This window comes from Haemorhous mexicanus, chromosome 11 (assembly GCF_027477595.1).
Source record: "Haemorhous mexicanus isolate bHaeMex1 chromosome 11, bHaeMex1.pri, whole genome shotgun sequence".
Taxonomy (NCBI): Eukaryota; Metazoa; Chordata; class Aves; order Passeriformes; family Fringillidae; genus Haemorhous; species Haemorhous mexicanus.
The window spans coordinates 9305777-9329557 of NC_082351.1; the positions used below are offsets into that span (position 1 = coordinate 9305777).

General features: G+C 50.0%; 2 protein-coding genes across 2 annotated transcripts; one reads left to right on the forward strand and one right to left on the reverse strand.

The window, feature by feature from the left end:
- Positions 1-539: 539 nt before the first annotated feature.
- On the forward strand, positions 540-7310 carry TNNC1 (troponin C1, slow skeletal and cardiac type). Its single transcript, XM_059856317.1, has 6 exons — positions 540-667; positions 4077-4107; positions 4420-4566; positions 5726-5840; positions 5948-6084; positions 6642-7310. The coding sequence occupies exons 1-6, from the start codon at positions 644-646 to the stop codon at positions 6671-6673; spliced, it is 486 nt and encodes a 161-aa protein (XP_059712300.1). The 5' UTR covers positions 540-643; the 3' UTR covers positions 6674-7310.
- Positions 7311-12421: 5111 nt separating this feature from the next.
- Positions 12422-15252, reverse strand: RPL29 (ribosomal protein L29). Its single transcript, XM_059856318.1, has 4 exons — positions 15113-15252; positions 14862-14906; positions 13558-13622; positions 12422-12627 (listed from the first exon to the last, which is right to left on the reverse strand). Exons 2-4 carry the CDS (start codon positions 14896-14898, stop codon positions 12502-12504), a joined length of 228 nt encoding a protein of 75 aa, XP_059712301.1. The 5' UTR covers positions 14899-14906; positions 15113-15252; the 3' UTR covers positions 12422-12501.
- Positions 15253-23781: the final 8529 nt, after the last annotated feature.

Below are 23781 nucleotides of genomic sequence, written 5' to 3' on the forward strand. Positions count from 1 at the left end.
AACAGAAGACTGGGGCAAAGCTCCGTGTGTCTCCACACTTCCCTCCTGTGGGGCTGCACATTCCCCTCATTCTCCCGGTCTGCCCGCACAGATCCACCCCAGGCTCCCCCGAGGGCCACGGCTGCAGGTCCCCATGGATTTGGGGACACACAGCAGAGGGGATGAGGGGCCTGACACCCCCTGCTCCCACTGCCCCGGGGGACATTTGCTACTGGACAGGGATATTTTGGGACTTGTACCTTTCCTGTAATACCCAATCCTATTTGGCACGGTATAATCTTTCTAACGCAGCTCCCAGGGGGAACACTGGAGGTGGAGGTGACATGATGGCACGGCTCCAGCCAGGACAGCCAAGAGCCGCAATAGATCAGCAATTTCGGCGGGTCTTGCTGAAAAGTGGTGCCTTGATCCCACAACAAAGTCACGAGGAGAGCTCCAGCTGCCGCCGGGGCTGGGGCTGGGGCTGGCCCCGGACGTGCCAGCGCCGGGCTCGGCGGTGTCCCCGTCCCAAGGCACGCAGGCCGGGCATTCCTGGGGGGCCGGGCGTGCGGGGCTGCCCGGGGCCGGTCCCAGCCCCCTATATCAGCCCTGCCCGCGGGCAGCGCCGCTCAGTGACCGCACAGCCCCCGGCCCGCGCCCAGCCATGGATGACATTTACAAGGCGGCGGTGAGTGCCTCCCCCGGGGCTGCGGGCTGGGGAGGGGGTCTGAAATGGATCTGAGGATTTTTGTTGTAGGCTCCCCAAAGCTGCGATAGCAATAATTGGAGAAATGGAAATGAGAAATAATTATAGGGCAGCAACTTTTAGTCAACATCCTCATCCAGGACACTGACCCTCCTCTCTCATGGCTCATGAAGTTTCACACTTGTCTTACAAGTGTGAAACTCTCAACCTGCTGTTAAATTATTTACAATGACCCCCTGGTTCCCCATTGTAAAGCAGGGAGATGGCTCCTAGGTGAAGCTATAAATCTCAATAAAACCTGCACACCATAAGAAATGACTCTTGGTTTTAGCCCAGACAAAGCAGAGGAGGATTTCCCAGGAAAGAAACATTATTTGTATGTTCTTCTTTCTGGTGCTTTACAACTCTGCCATTGCTATGTTCCCCCACTCCTTAGCTGAATATTTTTCATGGGGATTTTAAAAAACCCTTGGTTTTTTCTCAGTTATTTCCAAACCTCCTGCTCTGCTTTGCTGCTTCTGCTCTGTGCAGAATCCAGAATGTGAGCTATGCCCTGGGGAACGTGGAGCATCCTTTGGCTATTTTAACTTCCACAGCTGCACACTGCGCTCACTGTGTAAACCCAAACTATTTGGTCTGTAATAAGAACTCTGCATTATTCTGTAATGCAGACAGACAGAGATGTGCAAGTGGAATAAGGATGAAAATAGATTCTGGATTGTGTGGATTGCTATTGCATCCATAACTGGATTTACAGTAAGAGCTTTTTGGTGCTTTCCCCCCCTTAAATATACAGCTGATCAAGTCTGATTTTAAGCAAGAGCACAAAAAATGCATCATACCAGTCTTATTGTTATGCCAAGGTTTTTAGAGGGAAGGAATATAGTCCTTGGTAGGTAACTGAAGAAAAAAAGCCCCAATGCTCACACATCCCCTGTCCTTTGGTCAGCCTTGAACCTCGGAAATTGAACCCCTGTAGTGATCCTGATAGTGTGAAAAGGTTCAGGAAAGGCTGAGCCACCACCTTCAAAATGGAGAAAAATGTAACCTGTAAAATCGAAGGAAATCCAGGCCTTTCTAGTTAAGGTTTTTAATTAAATAAGCTCTCTGTGACTCAAGGCACAGGCTCTTTCTTCATTGTATAGAGACCACATGGCCATTAATTAAGTAAATGTAGGGTTTGAGTCCTGGACATTAACTCTCAACACCTTCAGAGAGGAAAAACAAGTCCAAGACAGACACAGCTGAGACAGACAGCTCTTTTGTGTATCTAATTCTCACAATTCAGACTGTAAAGAAAACATTTACCCGTGGAAAAAAAATTAAGAACTTCAGTTTCCTCTGTCTGACTTCAAACGGAACCATGGGAATGGAGAGAGGAGCTGATAAAAGCAAAATACAGCAGACTTGGCATTGCCACAGCTGCTGCAGTGCTGTGAGCTTAGAGCTTGCCTCCCCACACTGCAGGCAGAAAAACCTGTTCCTGCAATGATGGAGAGGGAAAAGAGGAATAAGGCAGCGAACAGCACCCATGTCCAGAGCAAACTATGAACAGCTCAAGAGAGCTTTCTGTGACAAAAATGTCACTCTATAGCAACAATGCATTTAATTTATATACACCACATCTATCACTACAGTACTCAAGGAGGCTTCAAAACAGAATAGTTGTATATTTTCTGCATGCTGAGAGCATATATTAATATTACATTTATGCCAAATCCCCTACATGCAGCCAGAGAACCCAATGGATTTTCATCTTACCCACTCATGCCTAGATAAGGGTGTGCAAACACAAAGCTATTTTGGGAAAATTTTTAGGCTCTGTTAAGTGGTGCCTAGAACAGTGCCAGGGACAAGTGTCCAGATAAAGGGCTGCAAGGATAAATACCAAAGCATGGGAACAATCAGGGAGCTCATCTTTATCTCCAGCACCTCTCCCCCAGGCTTATAAATAGCACCAGGAGTGTCATGTTACAGAGCAGGACTGGCTGTGGCCATCGTGGTGGTGGCTGCTCTTGCTCTGCCCAAAAAATGTCTACAGAGGGCCAGCAGCTGCCTGCCTGCCTTCAGCAGCACCAGAAACATACTGGGCTTGGGTTTCCTCCAACAGTGGAGAAAAATCCTGCCACCATCCTTAGTGCCTTCTGCAAAGTTCTCACCTCCTGGAGCATGGGGAGTGGGATAAAATGCTCTGCCTGCTCCCACAGGCTCTGTCCTGCTAAGGAAAAGTGCTTTCTCTGCTTCTTGCTGCAAGCAGGAAGAACCAGCTGGCTTTTGCAAAACCATTGCCCTTTGGGGCAAAAGAATCAGCTTTCACCCAAAGACACAACCCTGGGTTGTGGGGTCCTGCCCCAAACAAAACCTGTCAGGGATGGGTGTTGGGGGCCACTTGCATGGGGGTGGCAGCAAGGAGACTTTAGTGGGGTCAGCCAGGGCAGGCATGGGGTCCTACCTGGCTGATCTAGGAGGCTGTTGACCAGCAGAGGAAGGAAAAGTTGATGTTCTCATGGATGCTTCCAAAGGGGCAGTTAGACATGGTGGTGAGGGCAGCAAGTTCAGCCGGGCAGTACCTGGAATGAAGCCATAGAGAGAAAGGCACTTAAACAGATATGGCACAGAACTGATTGATATCCCTTTGCTCTCCTTATTGATTATTTTCATTAATTCATGCTATTTTATAAGCTCCCACTGATGGTCTGTGGGGATTGAATTAGGGCAGAGTTTGGGAACAGTCTGCCAGCCCATGTCAGCTAATGCCTGTTGGCTCTGCAGGTCATTCCTTCAGAGGTTCCCAAAACAGACTAAAGGGAATAGCAGCTCCCTTCAGAGCCAGACACCTTTGTAAGAACACTGGCTGAGATGGAAGCAGAGCAGTTAAGCTCTGGATAGGGCAGCAGTTCCCTGAAACTAGGCCTGAAAAACAACTACCAGGGATAGTCTTGTCTACCTCTCCCTCCCCAGGGAACTCTCAAGCACGTCTCAGCTCTGATCTGGCATTGGCCCACATGTGAGCAGCCCTCAGCAGTGCAGCCATCCTGCAGTGAAATAAGAAGTTATCCCCAAATGGTTGACAGAGTCATATTCTTTTCCCAGTGGGCTTTCCCTGCTTGTACAAAGGCTATTTCTGCCATGTATTAGCATCTACTACTCTAGAGAAGTTATGTTTGCTTCAAAGGAGATATGAATAATTTTTTTAAAGGGAAGAACCTCTTAGACTACAAAAACTTGCTGTGTCAAAACCGTTCTGGCTGTACATTCCCTGGTCCACAAGGTTGCCTCTTGTGAGGTTTGGTTGATCCTGGCAAAGGCTGTTGGACAAACAACATGTCCTTTTAGCAACTAGTGATGCTGACAAAATTAAAATTACTTGGTGTCTGTGTTTTCCTTACAGGTTGAGCAGCTGACAGAAGAGCAAAAAAATGGTAGGTGCACCTTCAACCTGACACCCCAGCCTGAAGTGGAGTTCCCCAGGCAGCAGCCCTGCCTGCCTCAGCAAGAATGTTCTGGAAAATGCTTTGGTCACACTGGCCAAGGCAGGACATGGCCCAGGGATTTTGATCCACCAGCATTGCCAGCAAGGCAGTTTCTGTGGTGTGTCTGGTGTCCCACAAGGCTATGCCTGGGCACTGCTGGGTGCACAGTCAGGGGAGGCTGTGCCTGGGATGAGCCCCCTGCCTGCAGGCTCCAGCTGCAGGGCAGGACCCCCTCACCTCTCCTCTCCCCTCTCTCTCCAGAGTTCAAGGCTGCCTTTGACATCTTCGTGCTGGGGGCAGAGGATGGCTGCATCAGCACCAAGGAGCTGGGGAAGGTGATGAGGATGCTGGGGCAGAACCCCACCCCTGAAGAGCTGCAGGAGATGATAGATGAGGTGGATGAAGATGGTGAGAAGTTTGGGTTTCTTCCGCTCTCCCAAGCACCATCCCCACATCTGGGGGTGTGGGGCCATCTGTGCAGTGCTGGCAGGATCTGTGCTGGGGACAGTCACAGCTGTGGGGTGCAACCTGCTGTGAATTCAAAGGACACTAAACACCCACCAGACCTCAGCACGGTTCCTTTATGGAATTTCCAGGCAAAAAGGAACTATAGAAATTTTTATTCTCACAGCAATCAGACTGCTTGAACTGATTTTGGGGAGGTATTATGAAATTGTACAGATCCTTTTAAAAAACAAAATATAGGCTGAATGTAGGAACTGCCATTTCAGAAATGCCACTTAGAGGATTCGATCAGGAAAGACTCTCACTGCTCAAGTGTACACACCCCCACATAACTGTCAATACTGATTAAATCAGTGTACTGATGATCACACATAACAAAATCCACTGTGGGCATTTGGGCAGAAATAGCACACTAATCAACTGGAAAATAAAATAGCAGTTAAAAATCAGGCAAAAAAGGAAAGCATGTGAGACATTGAAAACAACACTACTATAGTGCAGGTGCAAAACCACACTGCATGATGCCTTCCTTCTGGAGCTTTCAATATTAATACCTAAATGAGATGGACAGGTATCTCCATAGCAAGAATTTCCATCCTTTGGTGCCTCCAGAAGGACTTTTGCCAAGGCAAAATGACTGTGAAAGGTAAAAATTCACTTACAAGGTCAGAGAAGAGCCTCAGTCACTTTTTCCAGCATCCTGAGAGCTGACTCTTGCTGCAGGGCTGCCCTCCTGAGTTTTGGCCCTTGGTCACTGAAGGGAAGGGTGATCCCTCATTGGCATTGCTGGTCCACCCCCTGTAGCTCCACCTGATGGCTCCAGCTGGGCTCCCCTTTCCTGCATTCCTCAAGCCCAGTATGAGCCCAGACCTTTTATATTCTTCCAGTTTGACTTGTAGAGACACTGATGGCAGTCTTGGTTTTTAACTTAAACAGTAATGGGTTTAACACCACCACTTAAGGTTTTGGGGTTCTGAATTCATGTGGCTGTGCAGAGAAGCTGGGTGGAACAGTCTGGTGGAGCTGCTCATGGAGAAGAGCAGAGCTCAGTCAGGGTCCCAGGGCTGGCCAGCTGGCCCCAGAATGTCAATTCTTCCCTCAGGCAGCGGCACTGTGGACTTTGATGAGTTCCTGGTTATGATGGTGAGGTGTATGAAAGATGACAGCAAAGGAAAAACTGAAGAGGAACTCTCAGACCTCTTCAGGATGTTTGATAAGTAAGAGCCATGAGCACAGTGAGGTGGGGTGGTGGGAGGGGTGCAGCCAGCCTGGCCCCCCTCCTCAGCAGCTCTCTCTGGTCCTGAGCTCTTCTGTCCTGGCACAGAAACGCTGATGGCTACATCGACCTTGAGGAGCTGAAGATCATGCTGCAGGCAACAGGAGAGACCATCACTGAGGATGACATAGAGGAACTGATGAAAGATGGGGATAAAAACAATGACGGCAGGATTGACTATGATGGTAGGACTTCCTTGCATGTGGTTTGGTCACAAGCCCTTGGTCATGCCCCTGGGCAGCTCCCTTGGTCTTGGCTGCTTTCTTGGATGAGCACAAGATCATGCAGGCAGTGCTGGGCAATACATCTGACAGGAGCACGTGCACAGGGATGGGGGGGTTCTTACACTTGTGAAATGGGTGCAAGGACCTGGGGCTGCCTTACCTGTCCCCTTTCTGCACTGAAGCACTGCCACTTTTCACCAGTCCCCTCCTGCCCCCATTAACACCAGCACCATTTCTGAGGGGCTGTATCTTTGAATGTGGTGCTGACAAAATGATGCCCAGACCATGTGGTGGCAGCTGAGGGTGATGCTGGGCTCCAGTGACATTTCCAGCAGGAGTCACAAGGAGCTCTTGCCACAGTCAGAGAAGCAGTAGCCATCCCCCCCTTGGCCTCTCGCATATCGTGAGGGTGGAAAAGGAGACGGGGCTGGGAAAAGCTGCCAAGAGCAACTTGACAGCTGTGAGGGCACTTCAGTCTCACCTCACACCTCTTGTCTCCAATGTCTTCCCCTTGGCAGAGTTCCTGGAGTTTATGAAGGGGGTTGAATAAATCTGAGGCCAGATGGACAGCTTGAATCTCCTAAACCCTCCCACTCTGCATCTCATCTCCTTGACTCAGTCCCCTGGCTACCAGCATGAAGACTGAGTGCTGAGAAGGGTGGCCAGGGGGAAATAAAACCTGTTAATACCCAGTGCCTCAGCTGGTCATTCCTTGGAGGTTCAGTGACAGCTTCACCCCTGTTGTGAACTCATGATTAATGAAACCACTGCTGGGGGCTGCTTCTGGCAAGGTGACATCACAGCTGGAGCTTCAAGCCTCCAGGGAGGTATTCTGCTGCCAGCCCAACAGCAAAGTCCATCCAACAGAGCCATGAGTGCTTGTGGGGAGCTGCCATGCTCCATCTCCTAACCCTCCAATGGTGAGCAGGCTTGGGAGCTGGCACTGGTGCCTGCTGGTTTAACTGGAGCATTGGCAGCATTTTAGCAATGAAATATGAATTAAAACCCACTTCAGCCATCACTGAACTCTACGTGCCAGGACAGTCCCTCTCCTCCCTACTCTCACCCTGGCTATCCCAAGGATACACCTGCTTCTCCTCCCTGCCAGCCTGATTGGCACCCTGTAATGCCCAAACAAGACCTCAATTTGCTTTGGAAACATGAATAAAAGCCATTCCTGCCCTGGACTGGATGCTCCTTCCTGTCTCTCCCAGCCTGGTGGGAGGCAGGTACTGGCCCCTCATAGTCCTCCTGCAGCCCTGGGTGGGAGCCTCACTACAAAAAAATGACACACCCAATTTTCCCTGGCAAATCACATCAATCTGTGCCACTGAGAAATGCACAACCCACTCTGGGTCTCAGCTCCCAGGCACAGGGTGACAGCAGGGCCAAGGAGCCACAGCACCGTCTCCTCTCATCCCAAGGAAGTGCAGCATTCCTGTGGCATTAGCAGCTCTCCCTGCACATAGCTGCCTCCTCCCATCGAATTACAGCCCCAGCACAACTCCCACATTGCAGTCGTGTTGCTAAAGTCAATCGTTTACCCAAGCAAAACAAACATTGGCAGGGCAGGCACGGCACTGTGCAGGTGCAAGCCCCGGCCGTGCTGCCCTCAGCCCTGCGTGGTCACACTGCTGGGCCAGTGCCCCAGGTCTGCTGCTTCTCCTTCTACCTTTCCTCCACAAACCACATTTTTTTTTTCCCCACTTCTGTGGAAATAACACCCTAAAGCAGCTGTGACACAATCTCATTTATAGCAATGATGAAATATTGCAGTTCAGGGAAAACAGGGATGAGAGAGGTGGCCGATTATTTGCAAGGACATGGCTGTGCCTTTCCTCTGGAGCAGCACTAAATACTTTGCTAAACCAAAGTTTATAACAACAGAAAAACTAAGAAAATGAACCTGTCAGCTAGAAACCTAGGGTATTTTGGAAACAGCCCTAATGCAAACATCTGTTTGACCCACTGAAACGGGAATCCCCAAGAGTTCCAAGCCCTTGATGCCATAGCTACTGCAGATTCAGCAGGACTACAGGTGTACCAGAAGGCAATGGACATATGGGTCTAAGACCCCTGTGACAGGAAATGCTCCCAGGTGTTAACAGATTCTGTCTCCAACTAATCTGTAGCCTAGAGATGAAAAAGAAACATTTTCCACCTCTGCAGTGTAGCAGCAGCAGTTGATTGCCACTGAAACCTGTGAGGACACAGCATGTCCTCATGCTTTACCCCAGGCCTGGGAACCACCAGAATTGCCAATAGCTGAGGTTCAGCCAGGAGCTGAGGTAATGCCAGCTGTCCCCACACCCATGGCCACCCAGCCCATGGGCAACCCGTACCTGCACTCACATCACATCAGCCACCACTGACAGCCCCCTTATCCTCCTCTGTCCTGGCCAAATCCCAGCACGCAAAAAGGACTTCTCCAAGATATTCCTCACTGCTTACTGATAGGCTTTGGCTCCCTGGAGAATGAACAGGAGAGAAAATAAGCTTAACCCCTTCAGTCAGCTTGGTGGCTTGGACTGTGCTGTGACCCAGGGAAAAGGATGGCTGGGAAGAGCCACCTGGCCCTGTGTCTTGGCTCTACCCTCTTGGCTCAATGGCACTGGCAGCAGAAAGCCACAGCCTCACCTGCTGCCCACCCTTTTCCAAGAGTAAAGCAGGGAAAGTGGTGGCAGGAGAGAGAAGACAAAGGTCTTGTAGCAGCCAAAACTTGTCACTAGAAAAGCAGATACACTGGAACTATTTAAGCTTTTCTCATTCTTAGAACAGGAGGTTGGGAAGCCAGGAAAACTGCTGCCAGGGTGGCCTGCCTTAACACACTGCCTGTCCTCCTAGTCAGACAGCAAATGCTGCAGGGTGAGGAGCTGTGGGTGGATTCACTGTTGGCTAAAACACAGGAGCAACTGCACAAGGAATGTAACACGACATGACAGGCCAGTGAGTGGGTGAGCAGGCTGAAAAAACAGTCCCCCTGGAGGATCAGCCTGGCTGAGCCCCCACACAGGGGATGTGCTAACAGTGAATGAAAACCACCCTGAGCAATCCATGGATCTGTGCAACTCCAAACCAGTTCACAGTTTTCAGCACACGTGCAGTGAACCTCTGGTGCCCAAAAGCATTTGAGGAATGTGACACAAGTCTACATTGTCTGGGGAAGAAAAAGCAATTGACTTTTTTTTTTTTTTTTAAATGAGGCAAAAAGTAATTTACCAGTCCCTAGATCTGTGTGCACTTACCTCCCCAGCAGAGACAGGAGCTGTGCAGGCAGGTGACAGCAGCCCATGCCACCAGACACTGCCACAACTCTCAGGCCATTTATATGCTTGCCTTTGCTGTAGATTTAAACTCCTGTCCTGGTTTGCAGCTTTATCAGCATATTTGGGGCCTCTCCTCAGCCCTCAATAAAACTTTCCTGTGTGAACCAAGTGACTGCAGGAAGTTCAGATGAAATTTGGTACTCACTGCCCTAATAAAACCTCTGCCTAAATCTGCCAGCAGGGCAGTGTCAGTGTAACATGAGCTAAGGTACATCAGACAAACACTTCACCAAGCCAAAGCCCCTGTGGTGTAAAAACACCTGCAACAGCCTTGAAACCTGGGCAAAGCAGAACTCATGTTCTGTTGCTCCTTCTTTTTGACTACACTATTGAAAGGCAGTAAAGGGGGATACAGCAACACGTGTCTAGCCCTTTTATCATCACTGTGAACATCAATGTCCCCAGTGAACATCTTGCCCCATCAGAGCATTTTGCAGGGCTTTGATTTCCACCCCCACCTCAGTTCTGTGCTCTTGGCTTTAAGAGCAATGGCTCACCTTTGCCAAATGAGATGATTTGGTATTTGGTTACACGCCCTTTGCCTTTTTTCTTTTTTAAGTCAAAGCAGAGAAAGGAGCCAAACTGGAACTTGATACTGAATCCTCTTAATTGCAAAAGGGAGAAATAATCTGCAGCAAGTATGACGTACAGCAGCAGCGAGCACGAGATGTATAAGCTGATGTACAGCAGTTGTTAAGCATTGAGATGCTTTTGAGCTCTTTGTCTTCCTGCAGGATACCAAACACTTCACCACGAGAGTTTTGCAGTTTTCAAATATCAAAGATGAGAGAGCTCTGCGTAATAGGAATAGTTTCAAGTGGGCCACAGCTGCTGGTCCCCCCTCCTGGGCTCTGGATACGTAATATCCCCAAAAAGGATCTCCAACTTCACCTCACCAACAGAACTCACAAGATTTCACAAGGCAGGAGAAAGAGGATGGAGACCCACCCGGAGGCAGTCAGCGCTAACTCCCCTCCACAGCTTCCCCTTTGGGGCTGGGACAACTGTACAAAGAGGAAAGCCATGAACACAGGTGTCACAGGGTTAGCAAATGTAGTAGGTGGTCACTGATGTCCAGGCAGTGTCCTGCAGAACCACCCCATGAGCAGGGAGCACACAACAAACCTGACACCTGTGGAAGCTCACAAAATTCCTGTCTCTTGCTACACAATGATGCCTGGATTAAGGTTACGTTCCTCTGGGCTGCATTTTGTCACGCAGCCGCTATTTTGGTCAGAAAGTCAGCAAGCCCTTATTTGGGAAGCTGTCCCACTGAAGGGCAGCATGAAGGGCAGCGAGATGAAAAGGCTGCTTCTGAAGGCAGCCCTGGGGGAGCTGCCTGGAGCCACAGGAAGCCCAAATCTTGCCCTCTGCTTCTCCTTAGCATCCCAACATCCTCTTCTCAGCCTGACCTTTGCCTCTCTCTTCCCTCAGACTGTATCTTGTGGGTGAGCTACTCACACAACAGACACTCTGGGGAAGACATCAAGGGGGTTGAGATGAAATCTCCCTTCTTGCCTTTTTCTTATGGAAGTTTTAGAGCTAGAGATTTAAAATGCAGAACTTACACCGGGCAGAAAATCTGCAGACACACAGGTAAAGGTATAGACTGACAAACACCCAGCGCCCTGTTCAGAGTTTTTTTCCTTTCGCTCTTTAAACACACAGCTACTCCACACTGACCCTCGCTGGACCAGCCACTCCCATCTCCTTCAGTACCAGCAACAACTCCACTCTGTGTGCCTTAATCATCTAGCAAGCAGTGGAGTGAACCTTGCCAATGAACTCTGTCATGCTGTTGCTTAATATTAAATCTGGTTTTTACTGATACCTTTCCTGGTGATCCTTTAAGCTCCTCAAATACTTGTTTGTAACAGGCTGACAAACATCAACCTCCACAAAAGCCCAAGAGATGCACACAGCAGGAATCAGACAGCTAAGGGCTACAGACATCCCTGACTTTACAACTCCTTTGACTTGTGAGTTTCAAGTTAGTAAATCTCTTTATATTGCTTTGTTTAGGGCAGGATGGGTTTTCCTAATCAGTCAGAAACAATTAAAAAGCGAGAACTGGGAAAAGATTTTTGAATTTAAGCCCGAAAGAATTCAAGTTAACACACATAATTTTGGTAATTGGCTAAACTATTAAAAAACTACATGGATTAGATGTTCTAGTTAAAATAGATTTTCATCCTGCAAGTGTTTTGCTGCTCTACTGCAGTCAGGTCCATGTGAACTTCCAGCCCGGGCGTGCTCTGCCGATTTACCCCACCAGGTGGACACGCACAGGAACTGCAATCTCAGAACAGCTGGCTGCATTCCAACAGGTGCCTCGTGCCAGAAGTGGAAAGCACAGCCTGAGCCAGCTTTGGGGGCGCCCTCTCCTGATGTACAAAACAGCAGGAGCAAAACCCGGGCTCAGCTCCTCCCGGGATTTTACATGTTATCCACCTCATCTCCCCAAGCCAACACATTTCATCAGACAGTACTAGAGTGAAGACATTCCCTAAAATCAGTCACTGTTAAAAAAGGTGCATTTTGTATGTTCTTAAACCCTTACAGGTTCCCATGGGTAGCTCCATTAATGCTTCAATATCTACAAATAGTTCAGGATACAACACACACCAACTCCAGCACAAACTCCTGTGGTATCCAGCACCACAGCCAGCACACTCCTTCCCCTCCAATTTCCCTGGATTCCCACAGCTGTAGGGAACCACACACCAAAGCAGCAGACATGTAACAACCCTTGGAAATTTCAACTTGCTCTGGTTCAGCAGCACCAGGAATTATCACTAAAGTGAGAGTACCTGAGAACAAAAATGTCACCCCAGTTTTCAAAAGCACAGGGAGGATCCAGGGAACTGCAAGCCAGTCAGGCTCCCCTGGATCGCCACTCACAGGCTTGATGCACAGCTGGCAGCTAAAATACAACTCATAAAGGCCTCTCCTCAAATTCAGGAGGTGAAGGCTTTGTTACATACAATTTTATTTTAAAAAATGCTGTAACACACATGCCAGTAAGAAAACTGGGTCTTCTTGTTAAAGCACATCAGTCCTTTTTCTGCTGAGCAGCCTGCTGAGCTGCCTGCTTGGCATTGTTGGCCTGCATCTTCTTCAGCCCCTTCTTGTTGTGTTTCTTTGCAAATCTCATGTTCCTCAGAAACTTGGGATCAACCTATAAAAATAAAGGAAAAATAAGCCATGTTGCAGAAGAGACATCTATAAAAACATTTGTAGCTCCATATTGTTCCAATTATTCCCAAATGCAGGCTATGACTAGTTCAGACTTCTTTTCTGATTTTTCAAAAAGATTGTTCTAGTCATCTGCAACCAGGCTTTAACAGCTGTTTTCTTTAACCACCATAAACAAACAAAAAATCCTAAACCCCAGCAATAAACATAAAGAAAGAATAGGACAGGCAAAGGTGCAGGAGAGACAGGACTGAACCCTCACTGAGCTTTGCAGAAGACAAATTTTTACACCACTTCCAAAAATCTTGACATCTACAAAGCAAATAAAATCACAACCTTCACCTAACACAAAATTTACTGTTTTCACTTTCCACAAGTGTGGAAAAAGATCCTGTTGTACCATTTGGATAATCTCAGAAAAAGCAATATACTGTCACTTTCATGTGTTTTGCCCAGAAATGCTAATTCCTCTTATTTTTTTTAAATTTCCTGTAAGTGAAATTACCTGGATTAGTATAGACAGTAAAACAATACTGAAGGAGAGAGCAGAAGACAAGAGGAGAGGAGGAGACCCAGCAGGACTCAAAAGGGAAAGGAACTATTTAACTGGCAAGTGTTTGTTTTACTGGAAACCATACTTGGTGACAGCCACCAGAACAGGACAGGGACAAAACTGGCCACTGACTAAAATGCAGTTTCACAGACATACAAGGGCAGATTTCATGTGGGTCAGAAATACCCCAGCTGCATGTCAGGTAAGCGAAAGAACTGAACCCCACAGTGGTTCTGACCCCCTACAACACAGGCCTCTGTCTGCAAAGAAAGTGTCAGTCAAAATAGTACAAACTCTGGGTTTTTTCACAGTTAAGCTTCAGCGACTCAACAGCCTGGCAACATCAGCAGAAATACTCACCCCTTTGAGAGACTCGTATCTATGGGTTTTGGGCTTCTTGATGCCGTTTCTGTGCCACTTACGGGCTATGTGGAAAACAAGACAATCACTTAAATTCCAGTTTCTGCTACTATTTAGCAGCTGCATTAGTTTCTTTTTTAAGTGTACCTGACTATCAAAATGATGTGGAATAGACAACTTACAGACCCTTCGTATCCAAACTACATCTCAATTAAAAACACACCTCTATGCCCATCCCTTTGCATGGGCCTCCAATCCAAAGATTTCAGGCAGCTCATCTCATTAACTGATGACACCCCGACAGCACCACCAGCAGAGTAAAAGCCTCACTCATTAGTAAACTGCAGCTCTTGTGGTCAGTGCAGAGGGCACTGTCACTCACTGTGCAGGACCAAGCAGAACCTATCTGTGACCTCTGCTAAGCACAGCACTGATGAAAGACCCCAACCATGAACTACTTCATCACTGTGGCCATCTCTGGATTGCACAGGATCCCAGGGACAAAGCTTTTCAGGAACATCACACAATGACAGGATGGCTTGGGTTGGAAATAACTTTAAAGACCATCCTGTTCCACCCCCTGCCAAAGGCATCTCTCACCAGACCAGGTTGCTTCAAGCCCCGTCCTCGGACACTTCCAGGGATGGAGCAGCCACAGCTTCTCTGGGCACCCTGTGTCATCCTCACAGGGAAGGATTTCTTCCTAAAATCCAACCTAGGCCTACTCTGTCAGTGTGAAGCCATTCCCCTGTGTCCTGCCACTGCCTGCTCTTGCAAAAGGTCGCTCTGCCTGCTTAGCTGGTGGTAACCAGCATGGAATCACTCAGGTTGGAAAAGGCCTGAGATCTCAGAGTCCACCACCACCACCCAGCCAACCAGACCAGGGCACCAAGTGCCACGTTCAGCCTTTCCCTGAACACCTCCAGATACAGTGACACCACCACCTCTTCAGGCAGCCCATTCCAATGCGCAGGCACCCTCCTTGTGAAGAAATTCTTCCTAATGTCCAACCCAAACCTCCCCTCGCATAGCTTGAGTCTGCATCCTCTCATCTTACTGCTGGTTACCTGGGAGAAGAGGCCGACACCAAATCTTCCAACGTAAAAGCTCCTATTTTTCTACCTACATATTAATTCTACATTGGGCCCAAACAGGCTCCGACTCTTATCACACTCCTTCTAATCCCCCATTCGATCACTGTGCAGCACCACCTTATCTCATCACAAACCCCCGGGCAGGCCGTGCTGCCATCACCGTGGGGGCCCCAGCCCGGTTAAACCCTCCAGGATCCCCGCCCCGCTCACACTGGTTGTGCGTGGTGTGGTTCTTGGACTTGGCCATGGTCGCACCTGCGGGAGAAACACACACGGCTCAGCCGGGCCGGGCTGCCGAGGGGCGACCGGCTCCCGCACAGAGCCCGCCCGGCCCCGAGCCCCGGTTACGGCCCCGAGCCCCGGTTACCGCCCCGCTCCAACAGCCCCGACCCGGCCCCTCCGCCCGGCCCGGCCCGCGGATGATGCCGGATGGGCGCGGATGGTGCCGGGGCCGCCCTCACCGGAGCCGCGCTCGCCGCCGCCGCCGGACCGGAAGAGAGAAAGCACCGCGGGGGTTGCCGGGAATCAGGGCCGGGCCGGAACCCCGTGTCCTGTAGTTCCGCCCGGCAGTTTCCCCGTTGCCTTCCCGAACCGCTGCTCTTTGCCCCTACCGCCCCGGCTCCCGCAGCCGCCGCTCCCGCTCCGTGAGGGACCTGAGGCCGCTCCCGCCCCGGGAAGGCGCCGCCGCGGCAGGACAGCAACACCCAGCGACGTGGCGGACCCGGTCCCTCAGCGACGCGGTTCCCCCCGCAACGCTGTTCCTAGCAACACGGTCCCCCCACTATGGTGCCCCCCGGTCACGGACTTTGCCGGCCGGGGGCCGAGGGAGCCGGGAACCGAGGCCGCCCTGCTTGGGGCTGCCCGATCCCCGCGGGAGCCTGAGGCCCTCGGTCCCAACGGAGTCCGGGCTCGGTTCATCTGCACGTTCACCGCGCTCGGGCAATGTAGTCACGCACAGGCGATGCTCCTCAGGGCGGATTCACTCAAAGCTGTTCATCTTAATTGGTATGAAGCACCAGAGGCTCGAACAACTCTGTTGCTTTCATACAGAAAGCTGTGCCACCTCGGTGACCCCACAACTCCCCATGCCCAGCAGGCGTGGCACAGTGCAGGCGTGCTGTGTTCTGACCAGGCTGCGAGGCTAAAGTTTCACTCCTGCAAAAGACAAGGACTGAAGTTTGATATTTCAGTCTGTGAAAGACACTGAAATGATGACTGTGATGGGAAAATTTCCTTATTAAAGGGTAGACATTGCAATGCTTTGCCCAGCATGGTGGTGGAGCCACCGTCCCTGGAGGTGTCCGAGGAAAGACTGGATTTGTGGTCATGGATTGGGGCGTCTCCCACGGCGAAAGGGCACAGGAATAAGGGGAACCAAAGGCCAAGCTTGGCCAAGCCCCTCGGGTTGTATCTCTTGACCAATTGCAGCATTTCTGGCCAAGGCTGCTGTGATTTCAAGTGGGAACCTCTGAAAAATGAGCAGAAAAGGCTCAGGCTCTTCTGCATTGTGGGAACAGACTGGCACCTTTTGATGGCGTTGCCTTTATTTTACAATAAGAGGCACAAGTGAATTGTTTAAAGTAACCCAGACTGAAAAAAATAGCCCAGAGACCAAACACCCCATGGCCAGTACAGAGAGGGAACTGGACATTGTTTCAGTGGCTGATTGCTTGCAGAGCAATTGGTACTCTGCCCCAAGTTCAGATAGCTATAAACAAGCTCTTCCTGTTATAAAAACAGGGAAACATAGATTGTCATTGGTAGCTGGGTAACGCTGATGAGAGTGAAATGAAAACAGGCAGGAAAAAGAAAGATAATGCAATTCAATTTCAGTATTTCTCTTATTTTGAGCAAGACCTAAGATGCAAAGTGTATTTGGCTTCATTTCGCAGCCCCACCCCCATTCTGGGCAGTTGTTTTGTAAAAATAGATGAAAATAGCAATATTCTTTTACTGGCATTTTTCAGCTGGAATATGAAGGTCTGCTCAAAATCCTCCTTGATATGCAGACATCTGACTTTTTAAACTGTTGTTTTTTTCAAATTCCTTCCACTGTAGAGAGCTCCAGTCTTAAAATATTTGTACATCCCTGTGGCCAGCTAATTGCAGCCAACAGCAGAGAGAAACCCTGACTTTCCTGATAACACAAAGAGCCAAGCTCGGTGGAAGACAGAACTGAATCCCAGAGGTGTGTTTGCCTCCACTGCATTTCAAAAGGCAGAAAGGCTGCCAGGCCCCTGAGCTTGGCCATTAGATTATGAAAATTCTTGATCTTTTAAACTAATTTCTGAACCTTCCTCCATAGGAAGAAACAGAACGATTTACTTTAGGGTTCTATCCACCTTTTCCAAGTTCCTTCAGCATCTTGCTGCAATTATTGCTGTTGGATCTCCCTGGGAGTCTTTCCCAGCTGCTGCTGGGGCCACTCAGACGAGCAGTCAGACAGGTGGGGATTAGAGAAGCTGTGCTTAATGCCCAGGTGATGACAAGATCCATAAGCCAAATTAATAAAATAAAACTGTGGAAGAACATTCTGTTTATGGGGCTGAGTGTAACATATCCAGGGCAGTTTATAAATCACTGCAAACCAATGCAGAGAACAAGGTGAAAAGGAGGAAACAAGGCAGGACCAGGGCCTGTGTACCCTGCTGTGTGATCGAGCCCCCTTGAATTTCTCCTATGCCCTGATGAGCTGCTGTGCCTCTAATTATGGTGTTACTGAGAATGATTGGCCAGTTCAAAACCTTTAGTCATGCTTCTAGTGATTACAGACTTCATTAGTGCACGTTAGCCCAAGTGTCCTCTATTAAAGGAGCTGTGCTCATTAAATAGGATGGTAATTACTCCAGCTGCAAAACAATTATGAAAAAATCATAACACAAAAATCCCACAGTGCCTTTGACAGCTGTATCTCGGTCATTGTCCTTGCACCATGCACACTCCTGCTCTTTGATCTCAGGTCTGTCATGGTTTTCATGCTGACACCCCATTTCAGCAGCCTCCCCACCTGCCTCCTCCCTCCCTGTGAGGTGACTTTGCCCTGGGGTAAGGAATTACTGGGGCTGCCCCCATTCAGTAATGCCAGGGACTGTCCATTGTCAAGCATGGTGCCAGTGCCAGAGCTGAGCCAGGCTGAGTTTTACAAGGGCTTGAAAAGAGGCTGGCTCTGGTCATTTCCCAAAACATGAAGAAATTTCCTCCCCATTTCCACAGGAAGAAGACAAGGAAAGGCCATGTTTGTGTAGGATGCTGGACACAGTGTGACAGCACAGCTCCCCAGTGAACACAAAACCAGTGGTGAGCACTTTCAGGTGTAGATCAGGTGCCCAGCTGACTTTGCGGCACAGACCCTACAAACTGCTCCCTCGTGGGGAGGTATTGAGCAGTGGTGAGAGTGCAGGGATGCTTTTTTGCTATCCCTGATGGCTCACACGGAGGATTCCCACCCTGGGCTGCTCGGGCACTTCATCCATCCCCACCCATCCCCATTTGCTCTGCAGACACCACCGAGGTGCAGCTGCAGCGTGCAGGGCGGTGCCCTGTCAGGGAGAGCACCCTGTGGGATATGGCCACCTTCACACCCTCCTTCCCACCCTCCTTCCCCCCAGCTAGCAGAGCCAGGACTGGGCTGTCCGGCAGCTCCCCAAGAGTCCCTGCCCTGGCAGGTGCCGGTGATTTTAGGGCTGTTCCCAGCCTGTGAGCAAACAGGGCTCGGCTGTGCTGTGAAGCCGAGCGATGCCGGAGGGCAGCGAGGGCCGTGGGCAGTCCCCGGGGACAAATGGCCGGTACACCTCCAGAGGAGGCAGGACAGCAGGACACGGAGGCACTAGAGGGAGCCTGAGCATAACAGATCCCGCTCCGGCTCCAAGTGGGAGAATTAGTCCCGCTCAGGAGAAGGGGCATCACCAGCCAGTAACAGCAAACCTTGCACAGCAGTTTCCCCCTTGACCTGGCATCCTACCTGGCTGTGCCTTCCCTCCCCACCCCCCCCCCACCCCGAGAGTTGTTATAATTTTCTTGAAGGCATAAAGACATGGTTTCATTGATGGAAAGTGCCAGTCTACCAGCAGAGAGACAGCTGGCTCTGAGCACTTGGGACAGGAGGTGAGAAAAATCCCTGGCAACTGGTTGCAATTGTCAGATGGGAGGGTGCAGGAGAAAAGGAATTCTTGCAAGGCAACGGAGAGCAGAACTGCTGAACCACAGCTGCAGATATCCCTGTGGGAAGGGGAGATGTCACAGCACAGCCTTGCCAAGTGTTCCTGGACTGATGGCAGAGACGTGGGAACAGTAGGTGAGGTTTGTGTCCCACACTGGCGCATTCCAGTTAGCACCAGTTAGGAGAGCTGAGGCACCAGAAGAGGCTGGACATCTGCATTATTTTATTTTAATTTTGGATTATCTGTTCCCAGTACATCTGAAAAGTACATCTTCTTTTACAATGTTTGCATGGGGCCAAAATTTGGTTTTTACAGGGCACTCAGGTTCAGCTCAGTAGAAATCAGAGGAGATGAGTGAGCAGGGACTAGAAACAAATCCTCCATCACCTCTGGCTGCTGATGGAGGCTTTCATTCTCCTTTCAGATCAGCCCAGACCCTCTATACACATTGCAAAATGTGTTCCTGTAAGTAGTTTCCTAGCACGAGGGCAGGATTTAAAATCAGGCAGCAGCCTGCAATGCAGCCCTGACCTTTCTCTCCAGGACTGCCACCTCCACCCACTCTCCCTGGAGCTGGCACTACTAACAACTGGTTTCCTCTTGTTATTTTTCCACCTCCACTCCTTCCTCCAGAGAGGAGGCCGTGCTGGTGGCCCACGAACCGGTGACTCACAGGCTGGGACCTGCGAGGAGCCAGCTAAGCCTGGCCAAAGTTAGAAACATCTCATTTTCCATTGCCTACACCCTGGATGCTGCTTCTGGCTGGGTTCATTGCCAGAGACCTTCTCCAGGTACCAGTGGGGTTTGGGAGGACCAGCAGGAGCTGGGCTGAGATGGAGCAGCCCTTGATGTACATAATTCCATCTTGGTCAGTGTTTATCAAGCTTGCTTCTACCTGAAACCAACGATGTTCTGGCTTTTCAGGCTTGGAAAACGTGTAAATAAGGACATATATACAGGAGTGCACGGTCGTTCCATTTTTTTTTTTTGAAGCATTTGAATTATTTGAGGGGAGCTTAGGGGTTTAAAAGCTGATTTGCCATCTGTGTCATTTAGCCTGGTCGTCCCCAAATCAAAAGATGACAACTGCAATCACATAACCGAGCCTGGGGCACCTGCGAGGTGGGGAACGATGGCCTGCAAAGGTGGAGGTGCTGCCGTGGTTGGAAGCTGGGAATGGGAAATAGCTGGGTGATGACCAGGCTGGCAGCAGCGGAGCAGGCAGAGCAGGGAGATGCAGCTCCTGGGCAGCTGCATCGGGAGGAGCAGGACCTGCAGCTCCGTGCGGGGGGCAGCGCCAGGAAGGGAGCAGCCCTGTGCGCGCAGCCCACGCTTGGTGCTTTAACGAGATTTTCCTGAAGACTTTTTGCCCCAGTAACGGAAAGGGAACTCGCCTGCCGCTTCCGAAGGCTGGGGTGAACGTGTGCAGGCGACGTGACACCTGCTCAAGGTGCACTTCTCGAGGGCCCGGCTGCTCCCAGGGAGGGAGCGGAGCCGCAGGCACGGCGCGCACCGAGCAGCTGATCGCTGCGGGGAGGAGGCACACGGAGGCGGCTGGGAGAAACGGAGAGGGCTGACCTAAATAGATGCTCAGCTAATTTATTCATTTCTCTGCTTTATTATTTAACACAACTTCGAAACAGCTCAGGACTTCTGGTTCCTCTCAGCTCTGCTGCTGACGTTGGGGATGGGGTTATTTTTTACCTGATTTTGCTGTCTTGCTCAGCATCCCTCTCTACCGGCAGGCAGGCCAGACACACCATGGGAAAGCTCCAAAACAACCACTTTCTAGCCCGGAGCACAGAAAGGACTTATTTTAAGTTATTTTGAGCTTTTGATTCACCTCCCGTTTGAGAAGCTGTTCAAATTTTGGCCTGCTTTACGCATTGCTAATAGGGAGATTTATCTCCAACTTAGCTGGCCGAGGAGGGAATTGGTGTTCATACAGCACGAGGCAGCCTTCAGCCTCCACTGACATCTTCCTCCAGGCCGGGTGCCAAAGGCAGCCCCAGGCCCTGCAGCACAGGGTCTTTCAAGAATAAACCTGGAGCCTGTCTCACTTCCAGCCAGCCTCCTCTCTCCTCAAATCCTAGCAATCCCCTGAAACACCGTCCAGGAGGAATTTATTACTAGAAGGACACAGAGCCCCAGCTGCTGGGAGAGCTGTTCAGGTTGCAGTTCACCCCACGGGCTGCACGTGTCCTCTGCGAGCCCACGTCACGTTTTAGCACTGCTGAGCTTGAACAGCCACAAGCTGAGGAAAAAAAAATTGATGCCTGTGCAGGTTGTCTGAACCCCTGCACCATTTCTGCGCAGGCACGAGGGACACGGGCAGAGCTGTTCCATATGAAGCTTCCCAGAATTCAAATCATGCAGCACCCAACTTGTGCCAAGCAGGGCCCTTTAATTTTTCATTATACTTTGTCACTTGATGTATGAATTTAGGCCAGTGTTGTATACAGTAACCCAGCCCCTCTGTTGTGATTTTCTAAACTGGATTATTCATCGACCTGCTTGATTCCTTGCAGATTTCTAAGCAGTAAAATGAGCCCTGATGCTGTTTAGCTCTGCAGCAGGGGCATCTCAGCTCACCCGCCTTCACACTGCTGGAGGGTTTGGTGATGTTGCTGGGAGTGGGATAGTGCAAAATAGCAGAAATGAAGCAGTTAAGGAGGCTGCAAGTTAAAGTCTTCCAAAGCAGCAGGCACCGAAGGGGAACAGTTGGCCGTGGGGCTGAGAAAGTAGGTGCTGCTTTCCTGGCAAAGTCAGCTCCTTCTCTGCCTTCACTGGTCAAACTGGGGCAGTGTGAATCCTGGGCAGGGTCCTGTGCTGGCAACCCACAGGGTGTGCAGCCTGGCCCGTATCAGGCTTTGATCTGAAGGGTTTTGTGGTAGTTGTTTTTAATATACAGTGAGACTTTGGTCTGAGAGCCTTTCATGGCCAAAAAGAATGAACGTGGAAAGGACAGAGGCAGCCCAAGTGATTTGAAGTTTCTCTTTCCCTCCCAATACCCTGGACTGGATTTTGGTGGATGATGCCCCAGATTGCCTAATGAGGGCAGAAGGGCCCTACATCCCACACACTCTGGGGCCTGGGGTTTTGTTCCCTGGCACCTTAATTGCACAGGGCTGATTGGGATGGAGTTAAGGGTAGCTGAGTGTCACACTGAGATTTAGGATCCTTCATGTGGGCACAACTTCTGCCCTGCAAGAGGAGGGAAAATTCCTTAATGAACCAGTGGGCAGCAGGCTTGAGGTGAGGGCTCCGGTGTGGCTGCCAGCTCATCTTTACCTGCAGGGGGAGGATTATTGGGAAGCCATGTTGACAAATGCCGTGACTGAAAAGGAAAATTAACTTCCTCACAGAGATGGTTTGTTTGCGCAAAGTGGAGAGAGAATAAAGAAGCTGCCAAAAAAGCTGACATTAAACCCACTGCTTACCTGCAGCTCATCCCATACCATGACTGAAACCTCTCATTTGCAGCAACGTAATCCAAAATGTTCTTTCTGCAAAGCAAAAGAAGTAGGTTATTGCTCAAGCAGAGCTGGGGAGGAATAAAGAGACAAGCAGGGCCTGATCCTGCCAGGTTCTGTGTGTTCTGCCCTCTAAGCAGGGTTAAAACCCTGGCTAGCAGCCTGATTTGGGGGTTTTGGAAAGAACTTGCACACAATCCCTTTCCACACCTTTAGGGAAAGGCTTGCCATGCTGCAGAGGCAGGGCTGGAGGCAGAGCATGGGGCTCCCAGCCCTACCTTCACTTCCTGCCTCTCTAACCCAGGGACCTGGTGGCGAGAGACACAAACCAGTAATCCCCAGCACTCTTGTAGCACATCTCAAAGTGCTTCGTTGGGAGAGAATTAACCACCCTCCACAAAACTAGGGCTGCCCTTTCCCAGCCCTCCCCACTTTCTTTTGGATGCATTACCTGCTTCAGCCACTGGGTCATCCCACCTTTTCCGGGATGCAGAGATGCTGCATACAGGCTTTTCTCAGCAGCAGTAAAATCCTCCTCTCTGCAGCACTGAGAGGATCTTGTGCTATTTCTTTTCCTGCCTTTAGATGTACAGAAATCCACTTGGCTTTATCTGCTGATTGATTTTAGCCGTGGTTCTGTACCAGGATCTTTTCAGAAGGTCTTGCTAATTAAGAAATCCTGTTCCCATTGAAACCACTAATGCAAACACCTGTTGGTGTGCTCCCTGCACCTTTTTGGGCCCACTGCACCCACCCTGTCTCTTTTGGAAGGCTGCTTCTGATCCTGGGTGGCAGCAACAGAAGGTTCCACAAACACTGTCTTTGGATATTTAAGACATAAATTACAGAGCTGCCCTTCCACAAAAACAGTGCAGAGAAGTGACTGACACCATCCTTTTTACATAATTCAAATGAAAACCTAATTGCACCATGGCTGCAGGGGAAGGGACTGGGACTGGCAAACCGGTTTGGTGCAGAGTTCCCAGTTCCCACCGAGGAACAGTGAGGTGCAGGCCACCCCAGGGGCTGTGTCTGGGACACCAGACTGCTTTAAATAGTGCTTGTGCCCAACCTGTTCTGGAAACGGTGCTCAGGGGCACTGATTTCAGCCTGATACCAGCTGCATCCCTATGACAAAATAGGCTTTATTAGGAAAATAATATGGGTTATGGCAACACTTCCATTAGCCCTGCTGCCATCTCACCCCCTGACAGCTGAGTACCAGAATAACTGAGCTGGTCCACACAGGAGTGATGCACTGGGACACAGAACTGCCAGTGAAGGAGAAGCACAGCCCTCCCCTCTCATATCAGTCTAGTCTCACTTGTGTTAGGGATGGCCTGATTTATCATTTGGCTTGCATTAGAACACATTTCCTTACAGAGCAGTTTTACTCAGGCTTTTCAAACACTTCATGAACCCAAATAAATCCTTAGGAAGTCTCTGCCAGGTGGACACCTTCAAATATCCTTGGCACTCAGCAAATCTGATACATCC